The 25,595-nt window shown below is 39.1% G+C and overlaps 1 protein-coding gene across 3 annotated transcripts in view; it reads right to left on the bottom strand.

Annotated features, from left to right (window-relative positions):
* LOC126458470 (regulatory-associated protein of mTOR) overlaps positions 1–25,595 on the bottom strand; it is a 336,732-nt gene that overhangs the window by 62,761 nt on the left and 248,376 nt on the right. For all 3 annotated transcript variants that reach the window (XM_050095547.1, XM_050095548.1, XM_050095549.1), the window contains 2 exons: positions 19,382–19,493; positions 5,558–5,712 (listed from right to left, as the gene is read on the bottom strand). In XM_050095547.1, the coding sequence (XP_049951504.1) occupies positions 5,558–5,712; positions 19,382–19,493 (267 nt within the window). The remainder of the gene's footprint in view (positions 1–5,557; positions 5,713–19,381; positions 19,494–25,595) is intronic.

The following is a 25,595-nucleotide window of genomic DNA, read 5'->3' as shown; positions in this document are numbered from 1 at the left end:
CTACTCACCAACTAGTGGCAGAGCACACATATATATAAAAAAAAAAGTTTTACTTATGGAAGCTTTCAGAGCCAGTGGCTCCTTCTTCTGGCAAAAGCATTGCAGGGGAAGGAAGAGGAGTGAAGGGAAAGGAACTGGAGATGTTTAGGAAAAGGAGTAGTGTTAGGAAAAGTTACCCAGAAACCTGGGTCGGGGAGACTTACCAGACGGGATGAGAAGGAAACACTGATTGTCGGGGACTGCACTTGATGAGATTTGAAAACCTGAGAGCTTAAAAGTGGAAAACAGTGCAACACGCAGGACACTTTTAAGCTCTCAGGTTTTCAAATCTTGTCTGGTGCAGTCCCCAACAATCAGTTTTTCCTTCTCATCCCTTCCGGTAAGACTCCCCTGACCCGACGTGCTGGGTAACTTTACTGAACACTACCCCTTTTCCTAAACCTCTCCATTTCCTTTTCCTTCACCCCTCTTCCTTCCCCTTCAACCCTTCTGCTGGAAGAAAGAGCCATTGGCTCTGAAAGCTTGCATAAGTAAAAGGAGAAATGAATCAGCTGACTGCGCATAGTTTATTTGTATGTGCAGGTCAAAAAGAACAGCCATGAGGAAAGAGATGGACGAGCGGCTGCAGACAAGTACTTGCTGTACAGTCCACAGAGTTTCGTGTATGGGCAAAGAAAAACAAGAAAAGTTTATGTAGTATTCTGTGCTCTTTAATGTCTGTGATGATCATAAAAAGACTTGGGGACAGTTGAAAGTAGTTTCCTAAGGACACTCATGAATTTGACTCATTTGAGACTAGAGATCCTCGAATTGCTCTATGTCTTGGTTGTGATCGAAGCGAGACACATGTATGCTAATTTGAAGAAGTGTAAATGATTCTAATGTTTGAAGAATGAATTAGCTTGCCAAAGTTATTGTATATGAACACTGAAAATATATTGTGATTGAACTGAAAAGTATCCTACAAGTACACAAATTATTTCAAGAATAGAAAAGCAGTTAGTAAATTCCTTTAACCAGCAACATATCTTCGGATAAGAAGCTTTCGGGAGATTGATGTATCAGATTAACTAGAGAAGAGGATTGGCTACACTCAATGGGCAAGTTAACTGAATTGAGAGATGTGTGACTCTTGCACCCAGCAACACACTGTCTCTTGATGTCGCCCAGAGAACGTTAGAATGTGTGTGCTCTGCTACCACTTGGTGAGTAGAGTTTTTATCTATCCAATTACATTATATTGCCAAATATATTATATTGTCAAAAAATGAATATTTTCATTGTTATGTCTATAGTGAGTAAACTATGATACTAATATCTGTCCATTACAATGCTGGCCTCCATTTGAGATGTGATCTCTTCCTCTCTCAGTTTTATTTGAAAAGTCAATATTAATTTCTAGTTAAATATTATCTCTAACATTGCAATATTCGTACCTGACAGAATATATCTAATATAATTACTGTTTCTGCAGAAAAAATAACTATAAACAATGTTAAATAAGATCTCTGCAGTAAAATCAAGGACACCAATGTCAAAAATATGTTGGAAATAATAAAAGGAGTACAACTACTAAGGTCACTACTTAAATGCATCACAGTACAGCCAAAAATCTTACAGATTGCAGAGAGTCTCATAAATGTTAACACACTGCTGGTTTTATCACTTTTACTTTTGCTCTAATCCTCTCCCCGGAGTAAGAGGGATGTGGTATTTCTAGAGCACATATTTAAAAACACCGATGACCAAGACAGTCTGCGAAACTTCGAGACAAGGCAAAAGTTAAACTCTTCTTGATTACCTACGTGGTCACAGTCATGACATCTAAAAACTCTGCAAGATTTTTGTCAGTCTTCATCTGCCAGACTTGGATGGTTTGGTCTTTCAACGGCACCCAATATGGAAGCCTGCCATTGTGGTAGCTCCTTCTTCTGGCAAGCGCTCTCTCCCAGCCTTCAACAAGGTTTGCGCTTTCTGACACCACAAAAACCAGCTAAGCCTATGGTGGCCATGACAACTGATGCTGTTACCTTCAACTCCACTGCTGTTGTGTCCAGGAGGTGCACTTGTCATCCTGCCATGTCTCACACAATGGTATTGTAACTGCAGGCACCCACTACATTTGCAGCCAGGGACATCATAATCAGTGCTTCAGTCCTTCATACCACCAGTAGTCAAGAGTAAAATACAATGCCAGAGGCTACCACCAATCAACTGAGGCTAGCATGCACTGATATAGACACTACAATTGCAAATCTGACAGTACAGACTGGATGGCCAAAATTTTCCACAATGAGAACTGTGCTGTGACTTTGTGGGGAACTCAGCGTATTGTCGCATTCTCTGCACTACCTTGGAGCCACAAAATGGTGTGCTTCCATCTCTACATGCCTATTTTACAGTGGGAAGTGTAATATCAGAGGACATTGATTTCAGCAATACATGGAAACTAATGGACACATCACATTTACATAGAGTGCCACAGAAGCACATATGTCAAGTTTTCGGACTTTCTTCAGATAATATTTCCAGCTGTGTCATTCTACATGGTCCAGTTACATAAATGAGAACACCGCCTATGTTCGACGGCAATGCCAACTCAGAGATGGCAGGTGGCAGCACTAGCAATGTAGAATATATAAATCATGTTGGGGATACAAGGAAAACAGTGCAGTTATTGCCATGATGCAGAAATGGAGCAATTTATCTGACATCCAAAAGTGCATGATCACTGGTATTTGGGTCAAGGTTGGAACGATTTCCAAACCAGTTAAGTTGGTAAAATGTCCGCATGCTGCCAATGTTAAAGAATAGTGTGCATGGCAAAATGGCACAATCCAAAACTGATGTTGACACAACTATAGATGACAAGGGTCAACAACAGCTGCAGACATGTGCACAGGTGAATGGACATGTGAGTGTTAAGCAACTGACCACTCAGATGAAGTAAGGGGTTACCAACAGCGCCTCCTGCATGACAATTCAGTGAACACTGCTGCATATGCCCTCCCTTCCCCCCCCCCCCCCTCCCCACTCCCCAGCAGGTACTTGGTTCAGGCACCCACACTGACTGCTGTCCATCGGTGACTAAAGCTGAAATTTCCACCCCAGCACTGCTACTAGATGTCCACTGAGTGGCAACAGGTGCCCTTTTCAGCTGACAGGTGGCCATCAGTGTGGATGGTGTGAAACATCTGAATGCAAACACCTTGCAACAACAACCTTGCTGAAGGAGGGAGCATTACAGTCTGGGAAATGTTCTCGTGGCGTTCTCTGGGTGATCTCATCATTCTGAAAGGCACAATAGATCAACATAAGTATACAGCTGTCCACGGGGACCATGCCCATCCACAAACGTGGTTTCTTTCTCCTCGGCATGATGCCATCTACCAGCAGGAGAATGCAATATCTTACACTGCTTGCAGTCTACATGTGTGGTTCGAAGAGTGCTAAGATGAGTTTACAGTAGTCCCCTGCCCAGCAAACTCCCAGGATTTAAAACCAATCGAGAAACTGTGAGACCACCTCCACTGGGCTGTTCACGCCATGGATCCTCAACTGAGAAATCTAGCACAGCTGGGTATGGCACTAGAGTTGGTGTGGCTCTACATCCCTATTGATATCTTCCAGAAGCTCATTCACTCTCTCCTAGCAAACCTGCACTGCAAAAGGTGGTTACTCAGGCTTTTGGTAGGCGGTCACATAAATGTAACTGGACTGTGTATTACTGGTATATTTACTTCATCTTCATGAGTTATAATTATGTGCTACTTTTTTCGCAGATCTTCTGTTCAATAAACAATCATATACTTCCAGCAAAGAGTCGTTTATCAACTTATTTTTACAACTTCAAATTGGAGGCAATTAGATGAGTAAAATCATGTGACAGAAATGTGCAGTATCCCCTGATCAATAAATGTATAAACAGATGATACCATCTAGGATTACAATCAGAAAATATGTCTCTGATACCTTGTTTGTGAGTAACCATGCACAGGAAGTCTTCAGTTCTTCTCAGGATTTGAAATCACTTACTGAATTCACATTTACAATTGACATCTTTAGGATATGGATACACAGAGGAATGGTATACTGTCACTTGCTGAAAACCTCTGTAACTCCCATATTGATTTCATGTGGTTTTTCTCTGTGTTAAATAAAACTTCTACATACGGGGTCCTGTGTCAAATGACTTCGAAAAATATCTCTATACTCATTAGAACTCACCACCCATTTTAATAGCACTTACTGTCTCTTCTCAACACCAATGGCAATTATGAATACAAGCTTGTGGTGATGCACATGCATACTTAATACAGTATAATGTGTTGGAGGATACAGAAGGACTTCAGAAACTGGAAAAATGTCTCTCTCATTCACTAAAAATCTCTCACAGAATATGCTCTTGTATGTCTACCCTCTCACCATCAGAACACTGTTAACTAAGCAACACAGAAAATGCTTCCCTTGTTACTCAACACAACACAGGCCTGAGATGATAGTAAAAATTGCAAGAATTCTTCTCAAAATCAAATTTTACATTAGATTACAACTCAACTAAACAATAAACTCTGATAATATTCTACTCTGACACAACACTCTTTTTCAGCTCTGTTCTATCCCCCCCCCACCCCCAACCCCCCACCCAACCCCCACCCCACCCCCACCCTACCCTCCATGCTCCCACAACGTAATCCAATCCCCTGTCTCATGTCACATATTTGTCAAAGTTCTTTATGAAGTATAGGCCATGGATGCTCACCTACCCATCTGCATTACACGAAGAGCCATTTTGGAGCCAGGTATTTTTTTACCACCTTTCCTCTTGTTATCACTCAGTAGGATACACTGTTCAATATAATATCAAAGAGTACAATCATAAACATTTGCCTCTGGCACAAATGAAAGCTACATGCCAGAGAATACTATCCTGACTGTTTCCTTCTGTGAGCCCAAAATTCACCTACAACTTTCTGGTGGATTAAAACTGTATGCTAGACTGGGTCTCAAACGTGGGACCTTTGCTCATTCTGTGGGCAAGTGCTCAACTGACCGAGATACCTAAGTGCAACTCACAATCCATCTCCACAGTTTTAGTGTCTTGCTCAAATTGCCAACCTGATAGCTCTCAGAGGACAGTGAAGCTCATTAAACATGATTTTCTACTTCTTGATAACAGCTGATTCAAAAGACCACAGCAAATTCATGTGACATGTAAATGCTCATTTCTGAATAAACAGAAGTAAACATTTAACAAATGAATAATACTTGTGTGTGTGTGTGTGTGTGTGTGTGTGTGTGTGTGTGTGTGAGAGAGAGAGAGAGAGAGAGAGAGAGAGAGAGAGAGAGAGAGAGAGCGCAACAGCAGTCACATGTCACCTCATCCTCTTAATCATATGTCTTCTATAGAATATTAAAAATATTAACATTGAAAACATGGCATCTACAATATCATAAAATGTGTACCATTACATTTACTTCATATTTGTTAAGTGAGGTTAATTTTAATAATTAATGTAATAATAATTGAAGTTGAATTTAATTCATGATAGTATACCTCCATTCTCGCTCGTAGTGTAAATCACTTTCTACATCATTATCATCTTGGCCATGTGTTGCAGACTGTGCAAAGTACTTGGAACTCCATTCTACAAATTGGGTTTTTACTAATGGCCTGCGACCCCTTGCGTTGTCATCTGCTTCTTCTGATATCTGTAAATTCAGTGCTTTCAGAAACAATCCTTAACTATAACACTTTGTAAAAAAATCTTTTTACACATAGCATTGTTTCAATGTTTTTAAAATAATTCAATGCACATAAAAATATTCCTACTCCTCCAGCAACAGCAAAGGGATGCACAAAAAGAGTAACATAAAACTAGATTTCAGAAGCTAACATTCTCTCTTCTGCCAAAAGGGAGGAAAAGAAACCATCTTGCTGCAAAGTTAAGCTTTCAAAAGGACAGTTTCACAGTTACAAACAAAGCCTTCTCATCAGCCAATTGGAAAATACACATGAAATAAAGTTGAAAACAATGAGACAGCCAAGTGTGCAGTCTCTAAACACTTTGGCATACAACTGGATATTTCAAATCACAGTGTAATAGGAAGTTTACATTTGAACTTAAACTTATAACATGATGAAATAGTCAGGAACTTGATTAAGCTAACTGATTCAAATCATCTGGCATTGTCTATAAAACTATTTTATATATTATTATTTTGACTTCTCAAAAAAAGTGATGACACTTGCTTTCATTTGCCATGCCAAGAACAGAACCAGAACTTTTTCTATTGCACAGTTAATAATTCTCTCTTTACTAAATGTGTTGTTATTTCACTTGTTGTTGCTAGTTTTGGTTTCACTGGTGCACAGTTGACCGGGTAGTTGGTGCAGGCAGGAGCAGGAACAAAAACTTCTGGGTGTTATGTAGAGACATTGTGCTGATTTGGCAGTGTGGTTGCAACAGGATGGAGCCACTGTACACAAAAAGCAAGGGTGTTTATGAACTTCCTGTGAGAAGATTTTTCAGGTTCCCAGCACTCATATTGGAAAGGATATGGTGGAGAACAGCCTAACTACACCTTGGGATTGTTTCCAGAATTAATATTTTATGCTGCAGTGGACTATGCACTTTTCTGAAACTTCTTGACACAAAATGCTAGTCTCGTAAGGTTTGTTGAAGTTGTTCTGGAGAAAGCAGAGGTACATGTCTGCAACTGGCAAGGCCCTAGGTCTGAGTATGAATCCTAGCCAGCTCAATTCTAGTCTGTCTCCTAACAATAGTCTCTTGTAGAAAGAAAGATTATTTCTGGAAATACACTTCTGGCCATTACACCTGCAACATCAGGAAGGACAGTAAATAATGAAATTTTAATTGTATGCACATACAACACAGAAGGAAGAAAACATAATTAAACATGAAGCTGATTTAGGAGTCTAAAGTTATAAAATTTACCACACAAAGCTGCCACCTCTTGCAGCAACAACAGCTATCATGGGCACTGATATGAATGGTGCTTGGATGGAAGATTGGGCTTATTCTTTTCATGCTGCTCAACTCTATGCCAGCATTTATCAGGCGTAGTGTCTGGCACATGACGATGTGCCAGTCTGTCTGCAAGCTATGGTTATATGTTCTTAAAGGGCGTGAGATCTGGATGAGATGCTGGTCAGGGAAACAGCTGAACACGCTCTGTGATGAGGTGGATCAGAACAGCAAGGGCAATATGTATTCTTGCATTATCTTGTTGAATGATAATGTCACAGATACCTCGAAGGTAGTGCACAGCCATGGGTCTTAGCACATAAGAAATGTAAAGGCTCCTGTCCAGACAACCAGCTATGTGAACTAGAAGTAATCGTGTTATGTACCCAATGGCACCCCATACCAACACACCAGGTGTTGAGTCTTGAGGTGTAACATGTGATTCATAGAATGAGATGTTCCACATGCTTGATATCCATTGGTCAATGAGAGATGTTTGTGGGTTAAGGCAGTAAGCAGGAAGCACCTCACTTTCAGGAGGTTTTTCAACGGTTTGTGCAGCTCAGAATTGTACCGATCCTGTACTATTGGTGAAGCAGGCCACGGACTGGCACTTTTACCTGCTGAGTGGAGTCATTTTCTCCTTGGGGCTCTAAATGAAAGGCATGGAGTGCATGTGATCTCCATGATACCAAAGAAACCATCACGGCACTGATGTTCTGTTTTTACTGTACTACTGTTCAGTGTCTCGTGTGAATTGGATGCATGACAACATCTGGCTAGAATATAAGGCACGTGTAGTCAGTTCATTAAGAGGAGATAGAGTTATATATTACAGGAAATACATTGAGTTCAACTTCTCTGAGCATGTTATTCCACTGGAACAAGAAAAGTCTCTTTCAGCATCTCTGACGCAACAGATCGAAGCCAGTCATGGGGGGGCAGGGAGGGGGGGGGGGGGGGGGGAGCAAGCTGTGTCACAGTACAACGACCCTTGCAGCATTAATATCATACAGCAACCATGAGAAAAAAGAAAGAGAAGCACAAAACCTGGCAAGATACAGAAGTGCAGATTGACCATTAGACTGTTTTCCCATTAGGCAATAAAGACTAAGGAAACATTCCAGTCTCTATAACAATGGCAAATGCAAGCTGGCAACATTTCTTCCCCTCACAACCTCCACACACAGATGTGTCTTCAGTGATGCTTTATCCTGAACCAAGACTTGCCTAAAAAAAAAAGACCAGGAGGTGATACTCCTGTGTCATATTGGATACACCTCTCACTGCTGCCACATCAAAAGAAGCAGCAACATCAGTTACTGTGCTGACAGTCTGTGGCACTCCAGACATTGTCACACTAATTGTGTCCATTTCCTGAGTCAAGGTCTGTGATATGGCTGCACGATCCTGCACAGATGAGTTACCAATGTGACTGCTCTCTCAGGCAGCAGTCACATGGAGTCACCGAGGTCCCACATCACACAGAGTATGGCTTTCCCTGAACCCATCAATTACATAGTTGCATGATGGTCATAATTATCTACCAATTCATGCAGCAACACTGCAGACTGATAAACCATAGTCTTGATAAGCCATAGTCAAATTTCAACAGATGCTGGCAGAGGTTTCTCCATATTGTGAAGACAACACTACAGTGTGGCTTAAAATTTTCTTTTTTCCTGTGCTTTCTTCTTTCTTTGTTTTCTGCTTTCTTTTCTTGGTATGTTGGAAGGTATAGTATATATGGACTTTGTAACTTTGTTTCTTAATGCAGTTTTGTTTCTTTACACATCATGGAGCTGCTATGAATGGAATCACTATTTTTCTTTTTCTAATGTGTGTTTGCACAATTATTAACACGTTATTTTAAATTATTAATTATACTGTAAATTGTTGTACTCAGTGTAACACTAAGCAAGATGTGTTGAGCTGTAGAAATATGTCAATAGGTTGATAATGGAACATTAGCAAAGAGTCTTTAGAGTGAGAGCAGGTGGCAATTATCGTGTTGAGTGCAAGGGTGCTGTGTCCTTGGCCAAGGTTAAAAAATTGTTTTATCAGTAACTGGTCTTTTTATTTTCATGTGTATCATGGGAAAAGAAACTAATAATCAAAAACATTCCACTGCTTCTCATTCTGAACTGATATTCAGGAAATTAATCAGAACTACAATGCACAGACAGCTCAGAGTGAATGTTATGCACTTACAGGATCTAGCGTGAACCACACAGCCTGTGTAGTGCATACTGTGGACTGTCAAACTGAACTAGAAATACACTGATGCACTTTCTTGCACGAACTGATATTGAGAACAGTGATCTTGAATACGCAATGTGTGATCGCAGCATGAGCTGATATTGAAAGACTTGATCTTGAATGTATGAGTGGTGTTCAGTAAGTAAGGCAACACAAATTTTTGCTGAAAGCAGGTTGGTTTTGTTCCAGGATTCCAATATACCATGTTATTCCTGACTCTTTTGGCTACAAAACCATATTTTTCAACATAATCTCCATTCAATGTGATGGCCTTGAGCTATGTTACTGGGAGGGCCTGTATTCCATCATGGTACACTCCTACTGGTTGACATCGGAGCCAGCATCTTGCTGTACTAGTGACCCCTTCAGAGTCCCGGAAGGTCATCACCGTGACTTTATCTGCTGAGAGTGTGGCTTTGAATTTTTTCTTTGGGGAAGAGGTGGATTGCTGTTTTGTTTCCAGTTGAAGTGATAAGCCCATGTTTCATTGTCTGTGACGATGTTCAACAAAAAATTGTCATGATCAGCCCCAAAACATGCAAGCAATTCTGCACAGATAGTCCTTTGTTGTTCTTTATGTTCTTCTGTTAGGCAATGAGGAACCCATAAGGCACAGAACTTTTAGTACACCAACAGCTGGACGACTGTGTCAGGACTACCAACGGGGATGTCCAGTTGTGCTGTGAGGTATTTGTTGTGATCCATCAATCACCTTGAATGACATGTTCAAATTTTCCAAAATTGCGGGAGTCACAGCTGTGTGCAGTGGCCAGCTGAGACACAGGAGATCGGATAGATTGTGCAACCTTGTTGCGATAATGACAGACACCTCTCATTCAATGACTCGCCATGCTTTTGGTCACTGCCAAGTCTCTTTGGCATTCTGCAGGTGCCTATGAATATCTGCAATGCTCTGGTTCTCCAAGACACTCAATGACAGTGCTTTGCTTGCAATGCACCTCCATAACAGACACCATTTTGAAGGCTACATATAGCACCACCACCTGCTGGAAATTCATGAAACTGCTGGGATTGAAGTGGGAATATTCCACAATAGCTCACAAAACAAATTCCACATTTTTTCAACTGAAATTGGCTGAGAAAAAAATCTGTTGCATTACTTTAGTGCACACTCTTCGTACAAGGAGCAATCACCGCATTACTGCTGAGAGTATACAGTAAGTATTATGAATAGTAAGGATTGTTTGACATGGGCCGCAGATTGATAAATCAAGTTATAAACATATTGTTTCTTACTGTGAACTGTGCTACCTTGAGATGTTCCAAGTTGCAGTTGAAGGGATAGCAGCAAATTCAAAACCCACCATTAGTGGATATGATAAGCAAGACAATTCTACAAACACTGTGATGTCCTGCTGAGCCACGAACAGAAGGTCACAATGAACAGGATAAGTACAATGGCAATAATTACCAGACTCCACACCCAATATAATGCAAATGACAATGACACGCCAACAATACCAGCTAAGTGGAGATTGCCTTGAAAAAGTTAAAAAAGCTGTCTTGCAAACTATTACTGGAAAGCATTTGGTAACAAAAATCTTTTGTACTGAAGCTGTTTTGTTTCTCATTGTTATTGCTTTGAAATAACTGAAGATCTAAATAATGACAATAATATGATTGCTACTCACATTATAGTGGAGATGTTGAGTTGAACATAAGCACAACAAAAAAAGACAGTCAAATAAGTTGTCTGACCATCTTTTTTTGTGCCTGTACGTGACTCAACATCCCTGCTATACAGTAAGTAGCAATCTATCCTTTTCATAATATTGTCATTATTCCGTCCTGGATTTTCCATTGTTTGAAGATCTAAATAATTTTGATTAACATTCTCAGTAAATGACAGAATTAAAAATAAAATTATGTTCAAAACTTCCTTGCAGGTTAGGACTGTGTGCCAAACCAAGACTCAAACTCGGGACCTTCGTGTTTTGAGGGCAAATGCTTTAGCAACAGCTATCCCAGCATGATTGATGACCTGTCCTCGCAGCTTTACTTCCACCATTGCTTCATTTCCAACCTTCCAAACTTCACAGAAGTTCTCCCACAGAACTTGCAGGACTGGCACTCCTGGAAGAAAGATCCCACATTCAACTCTCAGTCTGGTACACAGTTTTAATCTGTCAGGAAGTTTCATATCAGTGCACACACACTTCTGTAGAGAGAGAAACTCATTCTTTGAAATTAATTCCATTCATTAACTAAGTTTCTACCATTGATGTCATTTTTTATTGCAAGGCCATCATCTTCAGATACCATCTTCATTATTGCAAATATGTATTACTATTAGTGGTACTAAAGCCCAAAGTCTTTATTTTTATTATTCATTTTTATTGCCTATGTATGTATATTTGTTTTGTTTGCTAATGTTATTTTATGCATTTGCACATAGCCTTGTTTTTGGGCCCAATCTCATGCGAATTAATGCTGTAAGTTGGGAAAATACATGCATCGTGCAGTGTTCACTATTAAGTTTGGAGGCAGCAGCCAGCCACTAATAACACTTGTGTGTGTGTGTGTGGTAAAGACTGCTAGTTATTTCAATCTGTGGTGACATAATATTCAATTAATCCTGGGAAAAGTTAAATACGCTTGGGAAGTGATAGTGGGCGAGGCATCTCAGGCTTCCTACAATTTTGTTACTTGAACACGGTCGTTTCTAGTTAGAATAATATTCAAGGGGGCCCTGTTTCATCACGTAAGTTGCAGTGTTGTGACAGGACACTGTTGTTTTAATGCTATGTGGGTGAAATATGGCACTTTGCAGGTTGACTTTTGAAATTTAGCAGCTGGTGTACTTCATTTTGCTTTCTTTTGTTGTTCTTCCATGAACAAAATGACGATAAGGAAAGACAAATGGATAGCTACCTTCCAAACACAGGAAAATGGAAAGAAAGTTGCATAATATGTTATGGAGAGTATAGGAGTAGGATCAATCATTAAATTAGAACCAGATATTAAAAGAGAAGCAGAAAATGGAACGAGAACAGAAGAAAATGGAAGGAAGGTAAAAGAAAATGGGGATCAGGCAGAAAAAAGTGAGTGGACAGATAGAAACTGTTAGCAAAAAGGTAGATGAATCTAAAAATGAGATGGATTAAGAGAGAAACTAGCTAGGCAGAAAATATGAGCAAACTTGAAGGGATTTTGAGAAATTTAAAGATGAAGTTAATCAGCTGTTTAAAGAGGCATAATTCAAAGTAAATAAAAACAAAAGAAATCTGAGAATGCCATACAGAAAAGGGCAGACTGCTTGGATAAAGACATTCAAGCCCAAGATATCAACTGTAAAGAATGAAGACTGAAATTAAGGACTACTGCAAACAGATTTTACAGGATTATAACAAAAATAGTAAGCCAGAAATAGAAGGAATTAAAGAGATCACTCCTGGGATTAAGAACAGGGTAGAAAATTTAGAAAGGACAGTTAAAAATTAAAAAAAATTACAGCACCACCAGTGGTACTGCAGAAAAGGAAGGCTAGTATTTATACTTTTAATAATGTAGTTTTTTTATCCCAATGGAGATGCACATCCAGTTTCTTTTATAAATAGCTCAAGGAGTCAATTTACTGCAGATTGCATAGGGAATGTCAAATTTGAAGACCAAATGCTTGCTTAAAGGGAAAACATCTTGATTGAGGAGCAGATGCCCTGGATAAATATGAGTCTTTTGAAGATTTCGTATCAGCATTTCTGGGTGATTGCTCGTCTAAAGAAAAACAAAGTCATATTATAGAAGCTTTTAAGAAGGCTCCATGGTAAGACAGGAGACATAGGGAGAATGTGAGAGAGTCCTGTGAAAGTTGGATCAGTAAATTAAAACATTTGGATAGCCCATGGAATTAAGGGATACTATATGTTACCAATGGCGAAGTCACTTCCTAATAAGAGATGTGGACTGATAGGACGTAATAATAATATTAAAGACTTTCTGAACAGTAAGAGATGTAGGTAGGTGGCAAACAAATTGTTTGCTTCATGAAGACAATATTCTGTGTGGTACCACAAGAACAGGGATTGGACAAACACAGTGAACCAAATAAATGTGAGAGGTAGAGAAAGAAGAGCTTTGATGAAGTGTAGGGGTAACACTAGAGGTCATTACAGAATGGGTGAGTCCCAAAGGGAAATGAACACCCCCAACAGTGAGGTCCCATATTGGAGCGAGGGGAGGAGGGGGGGGGGGGGGGATCGAACTCTGACCTATGCCATGATGAAACATTAAACTTGGGACTTTATAGTAGCAATACCAACTCTGGTGACATAACATGTGGAAGACAAAAACTGGTGATTAAAGAGAATGTACCTGATGTTAGTTATAGAAGTAATGTGGAATCAGTGGCGAGATGTATCAAAATGTTTTCCAGATGTATGACAGAATCAAAGTAGATGAGAAGCAGGAAAAGAATGTGTTGGAAAATGAAAGTGATAATAGTGACGAGGAAGATATCAAAGATGATAGTAGTAGTGAAGAGGAAGAAGGAAGTATACAATGGGGATACATTTCTTTCACATAATGGTTTGGAGGTAGGAGATAAGGGGGAGAAGGAACATTTTTTGAAATTGTTGTGGTGGTGACTACCACAAATTCGATTAGTAGTGAAATAGATGTAGGTGTTGGGAAAGACGTTAAAATTCTTCGTCATTGACAAAGGCAAACGGTTGGTAACTTATAATAAGGAGGAGGTAGGTTTATGTGCAGTTTAAAAGGAACCATGAAAATTGGGGGCCTTCAATAAATTTTGGGTGCTGTGACAGAAAACAGTAGCAACAGCATAGGCACAATGACAGTTGTAACATCACTGCAACAGTTGCCTGAACGGCACTTGCTTCATCAAGGCTAAGTGTTCATCTGCAGTACTTGTGAATCCGCTAAATTATGAATCAGTGTCCACAATGGCAATATCTTACCACACCCATATGTGACTGTTGTTTTGAGAATGTGAATGAAAACAGCACATCAGCACAACAAGTGGCTTACAGTTGAGTATAAATGACTTCGATTTTAGCAAGAGCAGGATCAGTAGTTGGGAAGGGAGTGAGACAGGGTTTTAGCCTCTCCCTGATGCTATTCAATCTGTATATTGAGCAAGCAGTAAAGGGAACAAAAGAAAAGTTTGGAGTAGGTTTTAAAATCCATGGAGAAGAAATAAAAACTTTGAGGTTCGCTGATGACATTGTAATTCTGTCAGAAACAGCAAAGGACTTGGAAGAGCAGTTGAACGGAATGGACAATGCCTTGAAAGGAGGGTATAAGATGAACATCAACAAAAGCAAAACAAGGATAATGGAATGTAGTCGAATTAAGTAGGATGATGCTGAGGGAATTAGATTAGGAAATGAGACGCTTAAAGTAGTAAAGGAGTTTTGCTATTTGGGGAGCAAAATAACTGATGATGGTCGAAGTAGAGAGGATATAAAATGTAGACTGGCAATGGCAAGGAAACCGTTTCTGAAGAAGAGAAATTTGTTAACACCGAGTATTGATTTAAGTGTTAGGAAGTCGTTTCTGAAAGTATTTGTATGGAGTGTAGCCAGTAATTTAGTACTGGAGGGCAGCGTGGTGGGTGTAGGCTGCAGTAGGTACTGGGAGATGAAGAAGTTTGCACAGGATAGAGTAGCATGGAGAGCTGCATCAAACCAGTCTCAGGACTGAAGACCACAACAACAACAAAAAACCCTGTATTCACCTGACCAGAAGTCTTGTTCCTCCTGCCACCGAACTTCGCTAATTCCCACTATATCTAACTTTAACCTATCCATTTCCCTTTTTAAATTTTCTAACCTACCTGCCCAGTTAAGGGATCTGACATTCCACGCTCTGATCCGTAGAATGCCAGTTTTCTTTCTCCTGATAACGATGTCCTCCTGAGGAGTCCCCAACCGGAGATCTGAATGGGAGACTATTTTACCTCCGGAATATTTTACCCAAGAGGACGTCATCAACATTTAACCATACAGTAAAGCTGCATGCCCTCGGGAAAAATTATGGCTGTGGTTTCCCCTTGCTTTCAGCCGTTCGCAGTAGCAGCACAGCTAGGCTGTTTTGGTTAGTGTTACAAGGCCAGATCAGTTAATCAACCAGACTCTTGCCCCTGCAACTACTGAAAAGGCTGCTGCCCCTCTTAAGGAACCACACATTTGTCTGGTCTCTCAACAGATACCCCTCCATTGTGGTTGCACCTACAGCACGGCTATCTGTATCGCTGAGGCACGCAAGCCTCCCCACCAACGGCAAGGTCTATGGTTCATGGAGGGGGGGGACCCCCTAACAATATGTGCTCACAATCCTTTTTGGATATTCTAGTTTTTTCTTGTTTATGCACTATTTTTTCCTTCATAAATTCAACAATAGTGATTTTTAAATCAAAAATTGTTCAAGGCATGCTCCTATTTTAACCAATATAGTTTGCAGTAATATATAAAGTCTCCATACTCTTTGTTCAGCTCCATCAAAAACTGTTGTATCTGACAGTGGAATAATGTGCGCAACTTCAAAAATTTTATTATTCATACCAACAATTTCTTCCATGCTACATTTTATGATGACCTACCCTCAGTGAAAGGTACCTGGCAAAGCAATCTTGAATAAGCTATAAAATGACCATTTTGTGAAAAAGCCATATTTTTCAAGAATGGATCACAACATACATGTAAAAGATGTAAAGAAAATCTTACCAGTGAGGGAGTAACAGTGATATATACTTCAACTTAACATTCGGCAGGAAATCCTGTTGACTGTTACATGAGAGAAATTGGCAAACTATGCTGCATATAATGCAGCAACAACCATAGTGCTTGGAAAAATGTGGAAGAGAACACTGAGAAAGTAATGAATAGTGTAGTTCATGATAAAATATGGTTTACTCCTTATGACATTATGAAAGGTGAGAGACCTGTAAGTTTTGTGGACAGGAAACTCCCTCTTCCTCCTAGGGATGGGCTGAGTAGGGATGAGAAAAAGAAGAGAGTGATCAAACTGACAGAAAAGAAATTGCCAGAGAAGAGGAAAGGTTGCGGTGATAAAATAAAAGGTGTTGATATTGACATGAGGGATCTGGTATTAGTAAAGATGTATGAAAAACCAACAAATAAATAATGAGATAACAATGTTTTTTGATGTGTACAAAGGTCTATTTGAAGTAGCCAGTATCTTCTGCTATTCTATGTGGATTATAATAAAATCAATGAAGAAATTTACCCTTGAGAAACTATATAAAGCAAGAATGGCACCAGCAAAAATAGTGAATGTGATGAGGGGAGTGTCTTTTCCAATGTGTTCTTGGGATCCAGCAATGGAAATGAACTGAAATGTAGAGAGAGTTGATTTTTCTTCTAAATTCGTCTGAAATATAACTTTAAATAACACGTTAATAAATGTGCAAACATACATCAGAAAAATAAAAATTGCAAATCCATTCATAGCAACTAATGGTGTATACAGAAACAGAATTGCTCAAAGAAACAAAGTTATAAATTCCATACTATAAAGAATCTTCCAACATACTAAGAAAAGAAAGCATAATACAAGGAAAGAGAAAAGTATGGAAAAAGGAAAAAATAAAAATTTATATAATTCTAGAGTTTTGTCTTCACATCCCCTCCCCATCCTCCATTTCAGCATGCCGGATGTTATGGGACAGTAACTGTTATTGAATTATGATGCAAAAGACATCCAGAGCTGCAAATAAAATAAATGTTTATTCAGTAGACGATTGGTTTTGGGTTAATACTCATTTTTGGACCAACCATAAGTCGCCAAGTTAAATGGACATCCAAAATAAAATAGAATATGCTAACACCCATATTTCAGCATTTTTAATGTTATTTTGGACATATGTTTAGCTTTGCAAGCCTTGGGTGGTTTGAAAATGGGTATTAACCTAAAACCGGTCACCTACTGAATAAACATGTATTTTATTTGCGAATCTGGCTGTCGTCTTGTATCAGGAATGGAATATGTTGTGTACCCTTTGCATTCATGTACTTCAACATAGCTTAAAAGATTGTAGTCATCATGGGAGCACACACAAAACCGAATACAAATTTCCATTACCACGAAGAAACACAAGAATAACCTTATTGCTCCGAAATTATTTCACCAGTAGTACAAATAACACGATAAAGTCTATGAAAGAAGAAAATACATCTACCCTACATTGTTATACAACAAAATATTATATAGTTGGCATTTTGCATAGAACCCCAATGTTCACTTTCTTGCTCTTACTGCATGTTTTTCTTTTCTCAACTCCTTGCATACAAAGTTTCCGTTTCTATTCGTCCATACCTCTAGCTACAATTGTTGTGGGATTTATGCTTGTTACTTTGTTTTAAGGTGCTGTAATTCCTCAGTCCATCTCTTATTACTAATCTATGCAATCAATTGAAAATTACAGACTCTCGCAAATTTTAATTCGATTTATAGCATAACTTGATTCCATCACTGTACTCAGTGTAATGGAAAGCAAGATGTGTTGAGCTGTAGAAATATGTCAATAAGTCGATAAAGGAACACCAACAAAGAATCTGTAGAGTGAGAAAGGGAGAGGACTGTTGTGCATCTTGAGTGGAAGTGTGTTGTTTTCTTGGCCAATGTTAAAAAACAGTTTTATTAGTGATCGGTGATTTGATTTCAGTGTGTACCATGGACAAAGAAACTAATAATCAAACATGTTGCACTGCTTCTCATTCTGAACTGATATTCAGGACATTAAACAGAACTACAACGTGCAGATAGGCAAGTGGTGTTCAGTATCTAGCCTGAAACACACAGACTGTATTGTGCATATTGTCGACTGTCAAACTGAACTAGAAATACACTGATGCACTTTCTCACCATGAAGTGATTTTCAGAATGTATAATGTGCCAGTCACAGTATGATTTTTGTGAGCATACACTGATCAGCCGGAACACTCTGACCACCTATCTAATAGCTGGCATGTCCATCTTTGCCATGGATAACTGTGGCAACGTGTCATAGGATGGAAGCAATGAGACCTTGGTAGATTGCTGGAGGGAGCTGGCACCACACCTGCACCCAAGGCACCTAATTCCCATACATTCCAGGGATTGGGGCAATAAGGTCTGACAGCACATTGAATCACATCCCAGATGGGTACGATTGGGTTCGGACGTGGTGAGTTGTAGGGCCAGCACATCAACTGGAACTTGCCACTGTGTTCCTTGAACCACTCCATCACACTCCTGGCCTTGTGATATGGTGCATTACCTTGTTGAAAAATGCCACTGCCATATAAGTCTAATTCTGTTGTTTCTTAGTGTAACATTTCATTTGTATATTGCCTTTTTTATGCCATTTCTCATGTAGATTATTACCATAAGTTGTGAAAGTATGCATGTTATGCAGTGCCATCATTAAGTTTGCAGGCAGTAGGAAATCCCAAGTAACAAGTGTGTTTGTGGTAAAGATTTATAGGTATTGCGATCTGTGTTGGCATAATACTCAAGGAATCACGGGAAAAGTTAAATATTCTTGGTTTCAGTTACCTTTAAACGTACATGCTTGAGATATCAGTGAGACATATCAGGGTTCCTTCACTTTTGTTACTTGAACACGTTAGATTAATATTCAAAGGGTTTTCTGTTTTGTTACATTACATGAGATATAACAGTATCTTGTGATATTCAAATGCAATTTCTGAATGCGAAATCCACTGTGTAATCTTTCCTTATGTACAAAATGTAGATGGCATCACTCCTACCAACACTTCACAACTGCACTGAAATGCTAATCATCTGCATATCCAAGCACACAGTACACTTCACACCAGTTTCATGTTTGTTGCATGCCATCTTTGTGGCAGTGTATACTAATAGTTAAAATATGCCTTGTCACTATCAGTTTATGGTTAGTGTTTACACACACACACCCGTTCACTTAATGTTTCAGTACAATTTTTTTTGAATCGATGACCCATAGCATGCCAGTGGCACTAACTAGTACAGCAAAATGATGGCATCAGAGTTTGCGGCAACAATGTAATACGTTAGAGTAAAATTATTTTTAACAAAATTTAGTGTTACTCTTAATTTTCCAATCAGTTTCATAGCTTGTATAATTTGTCTTACAACAGACTACTCACTGTGTTATGCAATACCCTCCGAGGTCGAGGTGTATGTGTTCTTGAACTAGAAAATTTATGAAGTTCAATAGTTGACGTAGTTGATGCTGTTGATGTAGGTGGAGATTCTCCACTGAAATAATTTAATTTTGTGTTAGAAAATATACAAATTTTACAATAAAATTTCCACATGTTTAATGCAATTCACACAATCTTTCATGTGGCAAACAAGAAAATTAAATAATAATAATAATAATAATAATAATAATAATTTCTATTTTTACATGAATGAGTCAATCTGAAGGTTTGTTCGAATATCACAGTACTGTGTTAACTATGACTTTATGGCATATGGTAAGCATCTACCTTCCTTCCTTCAACCTGCTAACCACGTCAATTATTATAGTTCCTAGAGTATAAGTGCTACATGCATCACGTTCCTTCTTGATTTTTTTCTTACTTACAAAGGATCTGCAGATGTGAAAGTCAGAGTAAGAGATAGAAAAACATTTTAAGACCAACTTGGTAGTGAACCCTGTACCTTTGGGTTTATAGTGTGACACACACACACACACACACACACACACACACACACACACACACACAACAACAACTCAAACACAAGACCACTGTCTCTCATCTATCTACATCTATGTCTATGTCTACATCTACATCAATACTCTACAAATCACATTTAAGTGTCTGGCAGAGGGTTAACCACCTTCACAATTCTCTATTATTCCAATCTCGTATAGCACGCAGAAAGAACGAACACCTATATCTTTCCGTACGTGCTCTGATTTCCCTTATTTTATCATGGTGATCGTTTCTCCCTATGTAGGTCGGTGTCAACGAAATATTTTCGCATTCAGAGGAGAAAGATTGTGATTGGAATTTCGTGAGAAGATTCCATCGCAATGAAAAATTCCTTTCTTTTAATGATGTCATTTCAGTGACACCCTCTCCCATATTTCGCAATAATACAAAATGTGCTGCCCTTCTTTGAACTTTTTTGATGTACTCCGTCAGTCCTATCTGGTAAGGATCCCACACTGCACAGCAGTATTCTTAAAGAGGATGGACAAGTGTAGTGTAGGCAGTCTCCTTAGTAGATCTGTTACACTTTATAAGTGTCTTGCCAATAAAACGCAGTCTTTGGTTAGCCTTCCCCACAACATTTTCTGTGTGTTCCTTCCAATTTAAGTTGTTTGTAATTGTAATTCCTAGGTATTTAGTTGAATGTACAGCCTTTAGATTAGACTGCTTTATTGTGTAACTAAAGTTTAACGGATTCCTTTTAGCAATCATGTGGATGACCTCACACTTCTCGTTATTTAGGGTCAACTGCCAATTTTCACACCATTCAGATATCTTTTCTAAATCATTTTGCAATTAGTCAATAAACGACAGCATCATCTGCAAACAACCTAAGACGGCTGCTCATTTTGTCGCCCAAATCGTTTATGTACTTAAGGAACAGCAAAGGGCCTACAACACTACCTTAGGGAACACCAGAAATCACTTCTGTTTTACTCAATGACATTCCATCAATTACTATGAACTGTGATCTCTCTGACAGGGAATCACAAATGCAGTTACATAACTGAGACGATATTCCATAAGCATACAATTTCACTACAAGCCGCTTGTGTGGTACAGTGTCAAAAGCCTTCCACAAATATGGAATTGATATGAAACCCCTTGTCAATAGCACTCAACACTTCATGCGAATTAAGAGCTAGTTGTGTTTCACAAGAACAACATTTTCTAAACCCATGTTGACTGTGTGTCAATAGACCGTTTACTTAGAGGTAATTCATAATGTTCAAACACATCATATGTTCCAAAATCCTGCTGCATATCGACATTAACGATATGGGCCTATAATTAAGTGGATTACTCCTATCACCTTTCTTGAATATTGGTGTGACCTATGCAACTTTCCAGTCTTTGGGCAAGGATATTTCGTCGAGCAAACTGTTGTATATGATTGTTAAGTATGGAGATAATGTGCATCAGCATTCTCGGAAAGGAACCTAATCTGTATACAGTCTGGATCAGAAGACTTGCTTAAGTGATTTAAGTTGCTTCACTACTCCGAGGATATTTACTTCTACATTACTCATGTTGGCAGCTGTTCTTGATTCAAATTCTGGAATATTTATTTCGTCTTCTTTTGTGAAGGCATTGCAGAAGGCTGTGTTTAGTAACTCTGCTTTGGCAGCACTGTCTTTGATAGTATCTCCATTGCTATCGCGCAGAGAAGGCATTGATTGTTTCTTGCCCGCTAACATACTTAACATACGACCAGAATATTTTTGGATTTTCTGTCAGGTTTCGAGACAAAGTTTCGTTGTGGAAAGTGTTATAAGCATCTCGCATTTAAGTCCACAGTGGTGGGGGTAAGGAGAAGGCTGGGGCGGGGAGGGGGAGGGATAGCAAGGTAGGGCTGGAGATGGTAAAGTGTTTGTTTGTGGGAACATATAGGGACAAGATACCAGGGACAGCATGTAGGGTGGGGTGGAGGACATTAAAGTGCTGTTTCAGGAAGCATATAGGACGAGGTACCACACTATATGCTCTCAAAGGCAGCATTTTACCATCCCCCAATCCCACCCTGCTAACCACCCCCTCCCCAACCCAGCCTCCTCCTTACCCCTACCACCTGGATTTCTTCTCCCATCATGCACTGTTGCTCGCAGTCTGATCTCGGCAGCCAGAGACAGTGGTCATGTGTATGTGTGTTGTATTTGCATGAATGTATTTGTGTATGCTGTCTAATACAGAAGAAGGCCTTTTGGCCAATAGGTTACTCATTTAGCAGTCTTTTCATTGTGCCTGTCTGTGACTCAACATCTACACCATGTATGAGTAGCAATCTCTTTTCCATAATATTGTCATTAGTCCATCTTGGATTATCCATTGTTTGATATTAGTTGTAGGTATATTTGCAAATGATCATTGAACTTCAAGCTTTAACAATCACGTTTTCTTCTATGGAAGTAGCACACATTAAGTGGACATTAACATCAGGATAAAGATAATGATACAATAGATAAAATATCTACTCACCAAGTGGTGGCAGAACACACACATAAAAGAATGTTATAACCAGGCAAGCTTTTGGAGCCAGTGGCTCCTCCTTCAGGCACAGGGTTTGAAGGGGAAGGTATAAGGATAACGGAAAAGGGCTAGAGAGCTCTAGGAAAAGGGACAGAGAGATTTAGGAAAAGGACTAGATCTTGGAAAAGTCACCCAGAGCTGCAGGTTAGGGGAGACTTATGGACAGGATGAGAAGGTTAGTCTCTCCTGATCAGCAGTTTTGGGTGACTTTTGCAAAATCTATCCCTTTTCCTAGACCTCTCCAGTTCTTTTCCTTCATTCCTCTTCCTTCCCTTTCAGCACAGGCTCCAAAAGCTTAACTAATTATAACTTTATCTTATGTGTGTGCTCTGCTGCTGTTTGGTGAATAGACTTTTTATCCATCCAGTTACATTATATTGCCAAAAATTGATTGTTTTCTTTGTTATAGTAAATCAATAAATCTTTCACTGTCACATGAGCTAATTTAATTTGTACTCATAACTTCTAAAAGTGGCTTGGTGGTTCAATTGTTAAGTGCCAGACTATGGATCTACAGGTATCAGGTTCAAACTCCAATTAGTCCTAGGGTTTTTATCTGTCACTTATTACTTTTTTCACTGCTGACAGAATTTGTTGATATGAAAAACTCTGAAACCATGGTTTGGAATCCATGTCAAACTATGTGTACCCCTATAAATGGGTGGCTAATCTTCCCATGATCTTACATCATGGTGAAGAAATATAAGGGTTGATTCAAAAGTAAGGTTGCCAAAGCAGTAAACCTGCAGGGAGAGGTGTTACGCAAAATCTGGCAACACTGTGATGTGCAGCAGCTCACCCACTCTTGATCCCAACCTTTCCTCCTTTTCTCCACCGTTCAGTGTTTGCCTAGGAGCTGCCTGTGATGGAAGTCCTGATCGCCGCTGCCATCAGTTGTAAAATCTGTGCAGTTATTTGGTTTTTAAATGCGAAAGGGGTTCCACCTATAGACATTCATCGTCAATTGCATAAAGTTTATGGTGAAAGTGTATGGTCATTCAACATGTGCACAAATGGTGTAGGGAGTTCACTGCTGGTTGCATGGACATTCACAATGAAGACCAAGTGGAAGACTGTCCATTTCATATGAGACTGTCAAAAAGGTCATGAGACTACTGGTCGAAAAGTGAAGATTACCATCCATGAACTAGGTCTCCAGGTTTCTGAGATTGCTGTCAGCTCAGTGAGAGAATGTTGTCGGAAAAAATGGCATATCAGAAGGTGTGTGCATGGTGGGCCTCACAAATGCTTACAGAAGATGACAAGTAGCAACGTGTCAACTGTGCCCATCAATTTCTTCAACAACGTAGTGATAAGAGGGAGATAGTGTTGGACTCAATCTTCATGGACAATGAAATGTGTGTTTCATTTCATACCTGAAACAAAACAACAATCATCAAGATGGGGACATTCATCTTTGCCTATGCCAAAAAAGTTTAAACAAACAGAGTCTACTGGCAAAGTGATGATGATTGTATTCTGGATCCACAAAGTATGTTGCTGACCGAATTTATGCCTCTTGGAATGACAATAAACTTAGACAGGTATTGCTACATGCTAAAGAAATTCAGACGGGTGATCCAGAACTGCCAGAGAGGAAACTGGGCAAAGGAGTGATACTGCTTCAGCAAAGGGGTGATGCTGCTTCAAGATAACACTTAACCCCAAGCCTGTCGTGAAACCCAGGACCAAAGGATTTCATTGGACTGTAATTCTCCACCCCACCTGAAGGCTGGACCTAGGCCCGAGTGATTACCAGTTATTACCAAAATAGAAGGAACACTTGGTGGACTCTGCTTTCGGGTGGACGATGAAGTCATGCAAGAGTTTATGTGCTTCCTGAATGGGTTGGCAGGGGAGTTCTGTGACATGGTGATACAACTGGCACCATCTCCAAAAATGCTTGAATGGAAATGGAAATTACATAGAAAAATATATCAATGTTTATGCATTAGAATGATGTAAATCAATAAAAATAAACATTTATTTCTATTTCTAAAAAATAAGGGAACCTTACGTTTGAATCAACCCTCATACTACTTCACTTGGCAGGTCAACTGATCCTTCTCCAGGTCACAAGCCACCTTCCTCATTGTTAACCTTAGTCTTGTTGAGGGTCACATCTAAAATTTGGTTCACATCAAACCAATTAACAAGCAAAACTTCTAAACTTTGACATATCACATTATATTATTCTTGAAGAATCAAGTTTGCCAAGATCGCTAGTAATTCTTTTTATTATATTACCGGTTTCGATAGATCTATGTTGTCATCATCGGATTCAATGACGGCTGTGTAGAGCAGTCAAAGCCAGTAACAGGAATAAAAAGAATTACTAGCTATCATGGCAACTTTGATTCTTCAATAATAATATAACCTTCAGAATACCTCCAACACCTGACACTATGTCAAACATAAATATCATATTATGTTTCCCTAACCCACCCTGCAATAATTTTGCATCTCACACACAAATTTGGAATATCTATTTTCTGGACTAAAATCACAGACACATAAATAAAATTATCTCACCTTTACTGGCATATATTCCATGTTGGTCATACTAACATATTACATTAACACAAATCTTCTCCCAAAAACTGTTTTACTAATTTACTATTTGGACAGTCCTATATTCCAAAGGTGTTACAACATGGTAAACAATCTGGGAATTGAAATTTTCAGACAGATTAAAACTACATGTCAAACTGATACTCAAACACATAACTTTGCTTTTGAGCAGCCATGAGTTACCCAGGCAATTTTAATGGTTTGTGTATATTTTCATAGACTAGCACCTGTAGGAGAAAGTATAAAACATAATTTTAATCTGTTATTATGTTCCATTATGACATGTACTCAGCCAAAGAGTGAAAGACTCATTGAGGAATATCAGTGTCATTATATTTCAGACCTACAGAATACAGGGCCTTAGTGAATCAAAACTGATTTATAGCTACTGCTTTTTCTTTCTGAAACTGAAGTTTCTGAACTGTTTGCATGCATGTAATGAAACCACAAATGCACAAATGGCTTCAGTATCAGTCTGTGGCGAAAACTATTTAAGGTCCATCTGGCCATTAATGCCTAAGCTGTGATGATGTACAAAGGT

The sequence above is a fragment of the Schistocerca serialis genome, chromosome 2, assembly GCF_023864345.2.
Source record: "Schistocerca serialis cubense isolate TAMUIC-IGC-003099 chromosome 2, iqSchSeri2.2, whole genome shotgun sequence".
Taxonomy (NCBI): Eukaryota; Metazoa; Arthropoda; class Insecta; order Orthoptera; family Acrididae; genus Schistocerca; species Schistocerca serialis.
Note: the sequence above shows the minus strand (reverse complement) of the source record. Positions and strands in the feature narration are given on the sequence as shown.